Genomic DNA, 14,025 nt, shown 5'->3' on the forward strand with positions numbered 1-14,025 from the left:
TACTTTGCCTTCAGAATGGACTCTGATTAGGAATTTAAGTCAAAAAGCAAATTTTCTTGCTGCTTGCCACAGCTCCCCCCAAAATGAAGATTACAAAATAATACAAATATTTCTTCAAAGACTGAACAGTGTTCATGTGCTAAGAAAAATAACTTTTAAGACTATGTTCAACAGTACCACATGGTGACTCATGCCATAACAATACTATGATGCGAGTACATTTAGGGTAGGTCCATACTTACGGCCGGGTTGACGGGTAGCGTTCGACTTCTCGGAGTTCGAACTATCGCGTCTAATCTAGACGCGATAGTTCGAACTCCGAACGCGCTCCCGTCGACTCCGGAACTCCACCACCGCGAACGGCGGTGGCGGAGTCGACGGGGGAGCCGCGGACTTCGATCCCGCGGCGTCTGGACAGGTAAGAAGTTCAAACTAAGGTCGTTCGACTTCAGCTACGCTATTCGCGTAGCTGAAGTCACGTACCTTAGTTCGACCCCCCCACCCTAGTGTAGACCAGGCCTTGGTTATAGTTAGATAAGAAAATGTATACTTTGTATTAGCCAAGAATTTAAGAATATAGGGTGCAGAATTTTTGTGGAGCTAGCTACAAATAGGGAAACTAAGTTATTCCACTATATTCATCTCCAGTATGTAATCATATATACGTACATGTACATGAGTTTATTTCAACTATCTTAGGACCCATATGTTGTTATGCTTCACACAGGCTTTGCTCCCAAAGGATATTATAATGACCACCCATAAAATCAATATCAGCCAAGAGTTACTGCAATGCCATAGTTACTTCCTAGTCTATCTCAGACACCTCTTTCTACACCTTCTGACAAATGCAAACTTTTAAAATGTTTTAAACCGCTGTGCTGAAATACCTTGATGTAATTATAGACTTCACTTCTGAGTTAACAATGCATACATTATATACACCCACACAAGTATATTAGCAATGTAGGTAAATAATGCCAAGTGCTAGCTTAAGAGGTATGTACGTCAAGTGGTCTATTTGATTTCCTTCTTGCTCCTTGGCATCTACTCACAATATTTTCAGATGCACTGTACTTTGTGGGGTCATCTGAAGCAGGGGCGGCTCTAGGAATTGCGCCGCCCCAAGCAGAGCGGCACGCCGCGCAGTGCGCTTTGGCGGTCGCCGGTCCCATGGCTCCGGTGGACCTCCTGCAGACGTGCCTGCGGAGGGTCCGCTGGTCCCGCGGCTCCGGTGGACCTCCTGCAGGCGTGCCTGCAGAGGGTCCGCTGGTCCCGCGGCTCCGGTGGACCTCCTGCAGGCGTGCCTGCGGATGCTCCACCGAAGCCGCGGGACCAGTGGACCTTCCGCAGGCACGCCTGCAGGAGGTCCACTGGAGCCGCCTGCCGCCCTCCCGCGGGACGCCGCCCCAAGCACGCACTTGGCACGCTGGGGTCTGGAGCCGGCCCTAATCTGAAGCCAAGCTTGCTGCAAGTGCACTGAAGAATGGTGACTGGGATATGTAATGCTGTTACACCTTTTTTATTTTAACCTTTTGTGGTCCTGGAGCATAGTGTGACACTGAATGACAGTAAAACCAAATGCAAGCCCTGTTGTTGTATCCCAGCATGGTAGAGAAAGTGAAAACAGTGTAAGTGTACATCTGTTTGTGGTGACATAGTAGATTACAAGCTCTTCAGGGCAGGAAATACCTCTTACTAGATATTTGTACACCTCCTAGCCCAGTGGGGCACCAGTCTCAACTGGGCCCTCTTGGTGCTAGTGTAATCCAAATAATAAATGATTAATTTATTCATTAATTAATGATTAACAAGCCAGATGAGGCAAATACTGCACAGATGAAATCCGAGTTTGGGAGAGAGTGTACGGCAGGTATAAAAGCTGATTAACTGAGATGGTCTGCTTATAAGGTGAAGGATAATTGTATTCAGTACCTTTGGGGCCCCTAAAGTGGCCTCTTAAGAGGACACTATTTGCTGATTGTCTAATATGGGTGGCCTCTTGTGCAGGTTTCCCTGGATTGTTTGCTAAGTAAAACCAGAAACATAAGGACAGATCCTCAGCTGGCATAAATTGGCCTATAGTTTAACTGAAGTCAATGGAGCACAATTTATACCAGCTGAGGATCTGCTCCACAATAATCCAGATAAAAAATATGAGGAAAAGTGAGAGGAAAAGTAAGAAGGGAATGAGTTGAACTCACTGAGTGAGTCACCAATGAGCAGACCCTCAGCTGATGTAGATCAGCAAATCTCAACTTCCCAGGAGCTATATTGATATATTCTTGCTGATGATCTGGCCCTGAGACTTAAAGTATTCATGTTCCATTAAGAAAGCAAGAAAAAAATCCTGAGAATGTTGTGCAGTAAAACAACCTGAAAATGTTACATTTTTCTTAATTATTCAGGGGAGAACCATAGGTTACATTTGAAAAATATTTATGATCTCCCTTCTGATTTCTTTGACGCTCATATAGATTTGAGGTACTGGGTTTGGAACACAGAAAGGTTTATAAAGTGAGAATTATACTGGAAATTTCTTTTTACCTTATGATGCTGTGGGAATTCCTAGACCTCCCCAAGTTTCAAGAGGAAAGCTTCAGATAGCCTCAGTTTTCTCTTAGGAGAGGAATTAGATCCTTAAATTATTCAGTCATAACAGAAATAAACTTTTGTTGGCAAAGAATTCTTATACTATGTGACATCTCCTAGCTCACAAAGAGATAAAGAAATCAATTCTTGTTGGATGTGCCCATAATATCACAGATTCATCCATTGCATTCAGTATGGTGAAGCCAATCAAAAGCAACTGTATACTTATGCCTTATGTTATCCCTCTCTCCACCCAAAAGTGAATATCTCCTCCTCCCCACAAAAACAGCAGAGCACAACTCCTAGACCAGGCATTCTCCTCCTCTCCCAGTCCTGCAGTGAGACGCCACATTCAGATGAAAAGGTAGCCCAAAATGGCCCTCTGCCTGAGGAGAGAATTGAATTTAGGTCTCATGAAGTAATAAGGTGGGCACTTCCTCCTCCTCCTCCTCCATTCCAAATCTGGCAGAGACCCTGCTAGGCAGCTTCTGAGCAGCATGGGTGAGATAGGCATTTACCCACCTAGCTTGCTTTGGGGCTTAGGCAGGAGATGCCTAGAACAGGGGTTGGCAACCTCTGGCACGCAGCTCACCAGGGTAAGCACCCTGGCAGGCTGGGCCAGTTTTGTTTACCTGCCGCATCGGCAGCTTTGGCCAATCGCAGCTCCCACAGGCCGCAGTTTGCCGTCCCAGGCCAATGGGGGCTGCGGGAAGCGGTGTGGGCGAGGGATGTGCTGGCCGCGGCTTCCTGCCACCCCCATTGGCCTGGGACGGTGAACTGTGGCCAATGGGAGCTGTGATTGGCCGAACCTGCCGACGCGGCAGGTAAACAAACTGGCCCGTCCCACCAGGGTGCTTACCCTGGTGAGCTGCGTGCCAGAGGTTGCCGACCCCTGGCCTAGAATGAGGCTGCAGCGCGCATGCGCAGAGGCAGAAATGTAGGCACCTAGGGAACTTTTACAGTGAAAATGTAGGTGCTAAGTGAATTTAGGTACCTACAGGGTTAGGCAGCAGCCCAACAGGATTTTTGTAGATTGCAGTGGCACCTAATGTGGAATTTACACACCTACATACACCCTAAGCTGCCCGACTACAATAGAGGGGTTCCCAGCTCTGGATTGCAAGCAGAAACAGGCACCCAGCCATGTGGTCCACATCGCCCATTGGCTAGTTGGGCAGTTTCCACACCAAGTATTCTGCCTTTTGTGGATCCCATTCTTAGTCGCCATTCATTGTAGGAGCATAGGCACCTAAGTCAGGCTTTTTGGATCACAGACTTATTCCTGTAATTTCCTACGTGCCTAGAAGTTAGGCATTGCAATTCTGAGGATCCAGGCCTTATAACTGAAAATCAACATCTTAAAACCTGCCTCACAGGAGCTCCTAGGTAACCAGTGCAGGTCCCCAAACATAGGTGCTGTGTGTTCTCTATCAGGCTCCCTAGGGGGCAGCCATATTCTGCAGCAAATCCAATTTGCCAATCAATTTAATTTTTAGCTCCAGGCAGAGGACATTGCAATAGTCTAACCTAAACATCATCTTTGTTATTGACCTTCTAATACAAACCTCCTTGCTAACATGGAAGGTTTGCAGCCAAAAACCCCCACTCATTTCCTTGACAATTTGGATTTAAATGATGATTACTATTCCTACCAGTCGTAATGTGGTAACAACCAGAGCTTCAGAAATCAGTATCAGGGCCCAGTTGTGCTCGACATTATACAAAACACATGAGATGACAAAAATTCAAAAAGTTTACTATGCAAGTTGAAATGCATCTTAATAATAAATAAATACTTGGTGCTTTTCTGTTCCCTTCCATCTGAGCATCTCAAAAGTGGCTCACAAAAGTATCAGATTAAGCCTTATGATACTTCTGATGAGGGATAGTAGGTAAACTGTCATGGGAGAAGAGGGAAAGTCCTCTCATGGATTGGTGACTGGTTAAAAGATAGGAAACAAAGGGTAGGAATCAATGGTCAGTTTTCATAATGGTGAGAGGTAAACAGTGGTGGTCCCCAGGGGGCATACTGCACCCAGTCCTATTCAACATATTCATAAATGATCTGGATAAAGAGGTAAACAGTGAAATTTGCAGATGACACAAAACTTCTCAAGATAGTTAAGTCCCAGGCAGACTGCGAAGAGCTACAAAGGGATCTCTCAAAACTGGGTGACAGGGCAACAAAATGGCAGATGAAATTCAATGTTGATAAATGCAAAGTAATGCACATAGGAAAACATAATCCCAACTAAATGTATAAAATGATGGGGGCTAAATTAGCGGTTACCACTCATGAAAGATCTTGGAGTCATTCTGGATAGTTTTCTGAAAACATCCACTCAATGTGCAGCAGCAGTCAAAAAAGCTAACAGAATGTTGGGCATCATTAGGAAAGGGATAGATAATAAGACAGAAAATATCATATTGCCTCTATATAAATCCATGATATGCCCACATCTTGAATACTGCATGCAGATGTGATCGCTTCATCTCAAAAAAGATATATTGGAATTGGAAAAGGTTCAGAAAAGGGCAACAACAACTATTAGGGGTATGGAACGACTTCCATATGAGGAGAGATTAATAAGACTGGGACTTTTCAGCTTGGAAAAGAGACAACTAAGAGGGGGGATATGAAGGAAGTCTATAAAGTCATGACTAGTGTGGAGAAAGTAAATAAGGAAGTGTTATTTACTCCTCATAACACAAGAACTTGGGGGTCACTAAATGAAATTAATAGGCAGAAGATTTAAAAAAACAAAAACAAAAGAAAATATTTTTTCACACAACGCAGTCAGTATGTGGAACTCTTTGCCAGAGGATGTTGTGAAGGCCAAGACTATAATAGGGTTCCAAAAAAGAACTAAAGTTCATGGAAGATAGCCACTGATGGATGGGCAGGGATGGTGTCCCTGGCCTCTGTTAGCCAGAAGCTGGGAATGGGCGACAGGGGATGAATCACTTGATCATTACCAGTTGTGTTCATTCCCTCTGGGGCATTTGGCATTGGCCAGTCGGAAGACAGGATACTGGGCTGGATGGACCTTTGGTCTGACCCAGTATGGCTGCTCTTATGTTCTAAATGTAATTATTCCCACTTTACAGATGAGGGAAACTGGGACACAACAAAGTAAGTCTCTCACCTAAATTCACACATTAGGTCAGTAGCACAGCCAGAAAAAGAGCCCGGAACTCTTTATTCTCAGTCCTTCATTTTAACTACACAAACCATCCCCACTGCTCCTTGAATAAAACTAGAAAACAAAGTACCAGACAAGTGTCTGAAGGTCAGCCACTTTCCCCTGATGCCAGCAAAAACTAGCAGCATCATGGAAGCAATGAACTCACCCCCTCATGGCATGCAGTGACCCCTCCAGCTCACGCTCACAGCAGTGCAGAATAACCCTGAAAGGAGCTGTGTCCAGTCTCCCTTGACTGCAGAGTCTTTTTTGAGGGTAGTGGTGTGGGAAATCAAGTGATATTCCATAAGACATCACCCCATACACCAGCATTCCACACCCAGAGAAAAACCCCAGAGGCTAATCTTTAAACCAGTGCCACTTAAACTACCCAGTTCATGCAAACTGCAAAAACACAGGGCTATTAATAAGATATGATTAGAAAAAAGCAATTCTGGAACCCAGGGTAAGTTTTTAATCTCGCAATCTGGGATTTACCACTGACTGTCCCAGGCTTCCAGGAAACATGCTGTGACTGCATTATGTGCATTACATCCACGAGAATGTAGATAGAAAGGGCTTTTCCTGCAGCTGGCATCTTGCACACCAGGATATAGTCAAGAATGAATCACTGGATTCGCTATGATTCTTCATACAAACGCTCCCCGGGTTACACAAGACCTGATTTATGCAAACTCGCACTTATGGAAAAAGTTCCATAAATCAGAAATAGGATTTTCGAGTTGTGGAAATTTTTGCGTAACGTGTGGGTATATGTTTCCGACTTATGCAAAATCTGAGTTACGCAAGGCTTTCCGGAACGGAACAATTGCGTAAGTCAGGGGGCATCTGTACATTTCATCAGAGATTATTATGTATCCATGTACATGACTGATGGTTTCATGTAATGGGCAAATCAAAAGTATATGAGCGGAAGGAGGGGAAAAGTAACACAGAGTAACCAACAGTTTGTCACTTTGAATGTTTTCCTGGCTATTTGACAAGTAAACCCCGCTGTCTAACAGTTACATTTGCATTTACCTATTTTTAATTTGTATCTATTTTATATTTAATACAATGGTTAATCAATCAATGATGTTTAAAGAACTCATGATTAATAGGTAATGCTTTCAGTGTGAGACTTCAGAATGCTGAAATGTAAGTAAAATTGATCTTAAAACCTTGGGATTGCAGAATTGCTCTGAGTTTTATTCCCTGGTTTCAATAAACAGGAGCCCAAAGGGTTAAGGAGGTTCAGTGCTATTGGTATGGCAAGTAGGATTCAAAGGGTCTATGCTAGATAATGACGACTAGGAAACCAAAGGGCTAATAATATTCTATGCTATTGATATAAAAGAAATCAGGAAGGTTAATGAGATTCTATGCGATGAATAAGCAGGAGTCAAAGGGTTAACAATGTCCTAGAGCATCTATATTGTAAATAGAAATCAAAAGGGATAATTAAATTATAGGCTACTGATGTAGTAAGCATGAATCACATCTTTATATGGTTCAAGGCTACCGATATGGTAAGCAGGAATCAAAGAGTTAATAAACAGGTTCTATGCTACCGCTATGGTAAAGAGAAATCAAAGGGTTAATAGAATTCTATGTTAGAAATATGGTAAATGGGAATCACAGATCTAAAGGTGTTCTAAGCAGTGAACTTGCTAAGCACATATGAAAGGGTTAATGTACAGGCTACATGTACTGAGCTGCTAATTGTAAAGACAGAATATTACTTGGAAAAACTAATTTGATTACCCAAAACTCCTGCTAAGGATGCTATGCTTGTGGCCATTCCATCTGGCAAGATATCTGGGAAACAGATGAATTGAACTCAAATTAGCGTAAGATTAAATCACTTGATTTCAACAGCCGGCAGAATCCTTCCATAGTGCTTACCATGCACAGGCTAGCTCTGCATTTCAACTTTTTCCTATGAAATCCAATAGGCACAGTAACCTGTTACTTGCTTTTTCATTTTCTGCCTCAGTGCTACAACTGAGTCATTCTGTTGCCCATAGCTCCTGGGTATACAGTGTTTCTGCAGCGTGCTGCATTATTTCTGAGTTCATCTGTCCATGTTATTTTCTGCTAATGCAGATGTGGGATTCGTTTTCTGATGCTTTGTAGACACTTGTCGAAAGCCATTTGGAAAGCCTAAACTATGCATAAATCTGCCGAGTGAATGTTTTCTTTCATTCACTTGCTCCTATTATTTGATTTCTTGTAGGCCTCTGCGACAGAAATGGAGAAAATAAGGTAAGTCAGACAGTTTATTTACCTCACATTATAGTCAAGAAATATTCTAATGCACAGTAGGTGATATAAGGTCTTGAAAAATATTTTGCTTAATATGATGGGTGTGAAATATTGGATTGCATGATAATGTGGCAGAGGAGAGCCGTGGTTTAGAGACAATAGAAAGTGAATGTGGTTCGGCTAGTAAATCTGTTTTGCAGACATGTTAATTCAGAAGGGGTATTCTACACACAAACATGTTTTCATTACCAGATGCAGAGTATATTTGATTATATAAATGTTGTAGTCACTTGTCCATTTACTGCAAGAGTATGCCATTCTGCTTTAATGAGAAAGGTGGATCAATAATTTATGAAAAATCTAAAGAAAATATAGGCTTGAATTCAAAGCATCTAATTACTGTGATTTGTTTCAATGTAATGCTGTAATATTGGTGTTCATTTCTGTTTTATATTTCTTGACTACCCAGATAAATCTTGTCTCTTCTGTGTTTCAAATGTTGTTATACCGTACCAGCTTATGAGCACAGCTCCCTACTTTAAGCAAAGGGAGATGGCTTTTATAAATATACAAGTTTCCCATCTCATGTCCGAGTGTAAGCCTGCTTTGGGGGATATTGCTTTTGTATGTGTTGCAAAGAAAAAAAAATAGAGAGCATGAATTGTAGCCATTTTTAATCAAATACAGTCTGCTAAATACAATCCACAAACATCATCAACCGATATATGGAAATGCTTAACTATTGATTATCCTTAAAATATTTTTACAAGGCTTATTTTCATGTCCAGTTATATCTACTAGACTTTCAATTTGTTTTCAGTTAGCAAGCCCAAATTCCTTCTCAGGACCTACTGAGGCAGTTTGAACAGCAGGGCTAACTGATAAAGCACAAATCTTAGATTTATTAACTTTAAAAAGGCTACTACGTTTGTTAAGGCAATGAAGGGAAGTTGCAGTACTCTGGGAACAGCTAGGGAAAAGCAGTAGTGCACAGTTGTAAGAGAACCCAGAGGTTTGAAGTTAGCATTTGGAGAATTCTGGGCAGGAAGCACAGCACAGTCCCTTGTTGAAGTTTTAGTTGGAAAAGAGTGGGAAGGATTAACTCTTACAGTACACTTGATCAAGGTGCATGTTTTGGAAGTTCCTGGTATAAATTTATTAATTAAGTTGGTGCCGATTTTACATTTCTATGCAGTGTTGTCTCATGGGAATCAAAGTGGTATAATTTATCAGCTTGATAAGTCACTTGTGTGATATAGTGTGGTAATTTATATAGAAAACAACATAAATAAACGGCACAAATCCTCAAGTCAATGCGAGTTTGGACTGAGTAAAGACTGAGTAAGAACCTTGGGATTCGGCCCAGTAGTAAAACAAAACTTTTACTGTATTGAAACAAGGATCTGACACATATGCACACCCATATTTTCAAGCACAAATTGGTTAACAGTGCAAGCAAATAATTGTTTCTGTACTTGTGTGCACGGATATGGGGACCTCTATAAATACTTCTTCCCCCCCCCTCCCCCCACACTCCAAGCCTGTCTTGGTGTCTGCTTTTAATAAACACAGCTCTGGCTGTATTTGCAATAATAGGCTGTGGAGCCTATGAGAAGAATGAGTTCAGAAATATATGCAACAAGGGCAAAATTTTGCTCTGAGAAGAGATACTTAGCAGCTGACTAGAAAATATTAACCTAAGGATAAAACAACATTTGGGGAATGGATGTTGCAGCTGCTATCCACACAGAACTCCATTGAAGTTAGTTACTCTGTGCATGGATCTGCTACAAAGTCAAACCCTAGCAGCCCAATGTCACCCCACTGAAGTAGATGGGTGTTTTGCTATTGACTTCATTGGGAGCAGGGTCAGTCTGTACACTAGCATCTTGATATTTATAGCTTGTTGTTTATACTTGCTGTATATAGTATTTTACAAAGCAGACATTTGTTCTCATTGCATAACTCATCATAAGCACCCTCTGCCCAAGAGGGGCTCAGGAGTAGGACAGTCGGCCAAGATAGGTGGTCATTGGCAGAGCTACTTGGGGTAAGTTGCACTGCTGCAACCTGAACTTTGCTTGGCTTATGCCAATTATAGTTGTCTCACACCTGAACACAAACTAAATCCACCTTCAGCATTTTAAAAAATGAAACACGTTAAAATACTACAGTACCGTCACTTTAAAGGTTTGGTGAACTCACAAGCCGTGTAAGATCTTGCCTTCAGGAGTTGAAAAAGTCTCTCACACACACAGGTGGAGTGTGCTCAGCACCTTAAGGCCAGTGCCCTTGGCCTACAAGGCAGTACTGCTTGTAGCTGAGAGGGTTTCTGGCGGCCGGCATGTGGGGACAAGTACAGTATCATGGTGGGACCCATTCCTATCTTGCCTTGCCTGTGCACACATTGAACTCTCAATGTGCTGTCTCTTCTGCTACCAGTTCCAGTCACATCCACTGGGTGGTAAGGTACAGAGGGAGGTGTCATACATCAGCAGCTGAGATAAGGCAAGTGAGGAGAATAAGAGCCTCAGGCCACTTTTTTGGAACTAGGGTAACTGAGGCAGAGCTAAGACTTAAGAAAGTGGGAGGAAGGAGGTGAGGCTTACACCAGGACACAGAGGGAGAAGTGGGGGGAGAGAGAAAGAATCACATTTATCTGGATCTCATCTGACTGAGCTTCCTCAGGGTGAGCACTAAAGGTTAAAAGGGTTCTAGCATTCTATTCCCCATTTCAAAAATGAGCCTTTTAAGTATCAAAAATAAGTACAGGGACTCCACGCTTCATATGGCCCATTCAAACGGCAGCCCTTGGGAGGCCAAAGGCCAAATATCTGAAGATTTTAAAACCTGTTCTTATAGAAGGCCTGCTGTATTTGAGCAAACCCGATCATCTGAAGTGGCCTTGAGGAATGATGCAGTAGGTTCCATAAGACAGACAACTGCTGACCCAGGGATCTACCACACTTTGGAATTATTGTGGTGTTCTATTGGCCCAGAGCACTCGACTAGCAGTGGTGCACCATAGTCCTTTTGGACATGGGAAGGAGGAGAAGGAGAGTGGGAGATTTTCAGAATTTAGTCTGGCATGTGGAGAACTTCCTACAGAAGTAGAAGCATGCTATTTTTCTGTACAATTTCAGCTAGAAAAATAATTGCTAAATGAAATCTTCACACTGTGACTAATTCTTAGCAGTATAGAGTAGCGTTTACAATAGCTAGAGGTACCAATATATTAGGCAGGAAATAAGGCTAACTACTAATCACAAACCTCTTGGGGATCAGCATTTATGTTGGTTGGGTGTGCATGTTTATCCAGACACTTTAAACATTAATTACTGCTGAGTACAACCTTTTAAGCACAGTTTTTAGATTCATTGCTTAAATATGTCTACCAAGAAGGGCTGAAAGTTTCAGAGGTATGGTATGTAACAAAGTAGAGTTTTGAAATGTACATTATGTTCTGTTCTATTTAGGTTACTACTGTGGGAGCTGAGTGCCAGATTTTCTGGGTGATCTATAAAATTTAGCATAAATTAAATACAATTGTATTTAGCATTACTTAGTTGTTTTTTTCATGCTTCCAGCCTTGCACATCCATGTTTTTCGGTGCACCAGAATGTGGCCACTTAAAAGATTGTGCACGCAGATCCAGAGGTCAAAACTGATCAACAGTGTGACCAGGACAGGGAGCCAGGACTCAGGGGTTCTACTGCCTAGTAAGCCACAGATCATCCCCCTTCAAATTATAGGGTAATATTTTCCTATTTTGCAAGGAAATTATTGTGAAGTTGAGTCTAAAAAGTCATTTCAGATCCTTGGCTAGAAGATGACCAACTCGGAATACAAAGTTATTTTATCTGTTTTCAACCCTAACTCAGTTTTTGATACTATCCCGTGTGGGAAAAACTATTTTTCTCTCCAGGTAATCCTAGTGAGGTCAATAGGACTATTTGTTCAGTCGGGTAATGTTCAACGTGAATAAAGATATCAAAGTATATCCCTAAATTTAAAGTGGCAATCCAGACCGACCAGGAATCAATTCTAGACCCGCACAATGCAGAAACAGGATTTATTGTATGTCCCTATAAGGAAGGTTTAAATAGAGGACTCCCTCTGCTAATTCATTTTTTGCACCTCCTATTCACATTGGTGGTACAGCAAGATCATGACAAGTAATTAGTTTAATCATAGTGCATGGAGCAGTGGTTGGTTCCCTATTGAGGTTTTTACATTCTTTTTAGTATTAGTCGTAATCATTATAAAAGTAATAGGACTTCTATGACAATTCAAAGGAACTCAAGTCAGTCATTTCTGTAAACCACCTTGTAAGGGTCCGGTGTGGGGGCTCGGCCCTCTCAGGTGCGGCCGGGAGCCAGGCCACCTCACTACACGGCCTAAATTAGTAGTTCAGTCTCCGAAGGTCCAAGCCCTAGGTCAGGGCGGGCAACAAACAATAGTCCAAGGGCTCAGACCCTCAGACAGGGGCTGAGCAAAATAAACAGTAGTTTAAGCCCAAGCCCTCAGTCAGGGCGGGGCAACAAACAGCAGTTCTAGGCTCAGACCCTCAGGCAGGAGCTGAGCCACCACACAGTAGTTCAGGGGCTCAGGTCCTTGGGCAGGAGCTGAGCAAACACAATAGTTCACGGGCTCAGGTCCTTGGGCAGGTGCTGAGCAAAACCAACAGTTAGTGAAGCCCAGCTCTTGGTCAGGGCGGGGCAACAAACAGCAGTTCGAGGGGCTCAGACCCTCAGGCAGGGGCTGAGCAAAATGAACAGTTCAGGGGCTCAGGTCCTCAGTCAGGAGTTGAGCAAACAGCAGGTAAGTCCAGACTTCTATGTCTGAGCGCTGGTGTGAGGGGGAGACTGCCACCCGTGAGTGGGGTAGCAGGGGGGACACAGGCCCACCCACTCCACTGTGTCCCAGCCCGGGGCCCTAACAGCGGCAGTTAGTCTGCTGCTGTGCTGGTGGGGTCCTGACCGCAACACACCGACATCGGCTCACAGTCTGCTGTAGCCAGACTGGGGTCAGCTACCCCCGGGCTACTTTCCATCTCCCCCTTCATGGGTACCTGCTCATCGCTGGTGTCCGGCGCTGGGTCCCACATCATGGGCTCCTCGACGTGCTGAGGGCTGGCTAGCTCGGGCTGCTCCTCAGGACTCGGGTCGGGGGGACGCTCGAGCAGCTCCTCGGGGTACCGGGCTCGGGGAAGGCTCGGCCAGTCCTCCTCAGGGTACCGGGCTCGGGGAAGGCTCGGTCCAGCAGGAGCTCGGTCAGGAGCGTCTGTCCTCTCCGGCCGCTGGGCAGCAACTGAGCGCTGGGGCCGGGCCTTTATACTTCTTGTCCCGCCTCTTGACTTCTGGGGGGCAGGGACAGGTGGCGGTGGCTCCGCCCACTGTGGTGGCTGCTCTGGCTCATCCCTCTCAGGAGCGGCCGGGAGCCAGGCCACTACACACCTAAAGTCTCAACAACCCTGTGAGGGGAGCAGGTTCTGATCCTCAGATTTAAGATGACAAAAATGAGATGAACTGATTTGCCCAAAGTTCACACTTACAGAGCCAATGATAGAACCACTCTCTCTTGAATTCTCATACTGTGCTTTGTAGCAGGATATTTGAACTGATGTGTGATAACTGATGAGTCTGCTTATTGACTGGTGCATTTTTAAAGGATAGCCAAAGACACCCAAAGCACTGGAGGAATGTTCTTATTGTAGTTGAGTAAAAAAACCGAACACACACACACATGTCCACTAGACGATGCTGCATTCCCAGCACTTGTCACAGCTCTCTTCACATGCTAAGGCATATGCTTGCCTGCCACTAAATTCCTTCCATTCTGCCTTGCCCTCCTCTGTAGTTTGCTCTTTCTCCCACCACCCCTCTCATTTTTATTTTTTCTAATACGAATTTCCCCATCGAGCAGCACCAGCAACAGTGAGAGCCCTAGTGTAGACAAGCTTCTGCAGCCACTGGCGTTCCTAATG

The 14,025-nt window shown here is 43.8% G+C and overlaps 1 protein-coding gene across 3 annotated transcripts in view; it reads left to right on the forward strand.

The window, feature by feature from the left end:
- Positions 1–14,025, forward strand: part of BEGAIN (brain enriched guanylate kinase associated) — a 243,835-nt gene that overhangs the window by 63,913 nt on the left and 165,897 nt on the right. For 2 of the 3 annotated variants that reach the window (XM_039533112.1, XM_039533114.1), the window contains exon 1: positions 7,944–8,039. In XM_039533112.1, coding sequence (XP_039389046.1) covers positions 8,026–8,039 — 14 coding nt within the window. In that variant the 5' untranslated portion in view covers positions 7,944–8,025. Of the gene's footprint in view, positions 1–7,943; positions 8,040–14,025 lie in introns of those variants that run through there. The other variant, XM_039533111.1, reaches the window with a different exon arrangement.

This window comes from Mauremys reevesii, linkage group 4 (genome assembly GCF_016161935.1).
Source record: "Mauremys reevesii isolate NIE-2019 linkage group 4, ASM1616193v1, whole genome shotgun sequence".
NCBI classification, from domain to species: domain Eukaryota; kingdom Metazoa; phylum Chordata; order Testudines; family Geoemydidae; genus Mauremys; species Mauremys reevesii.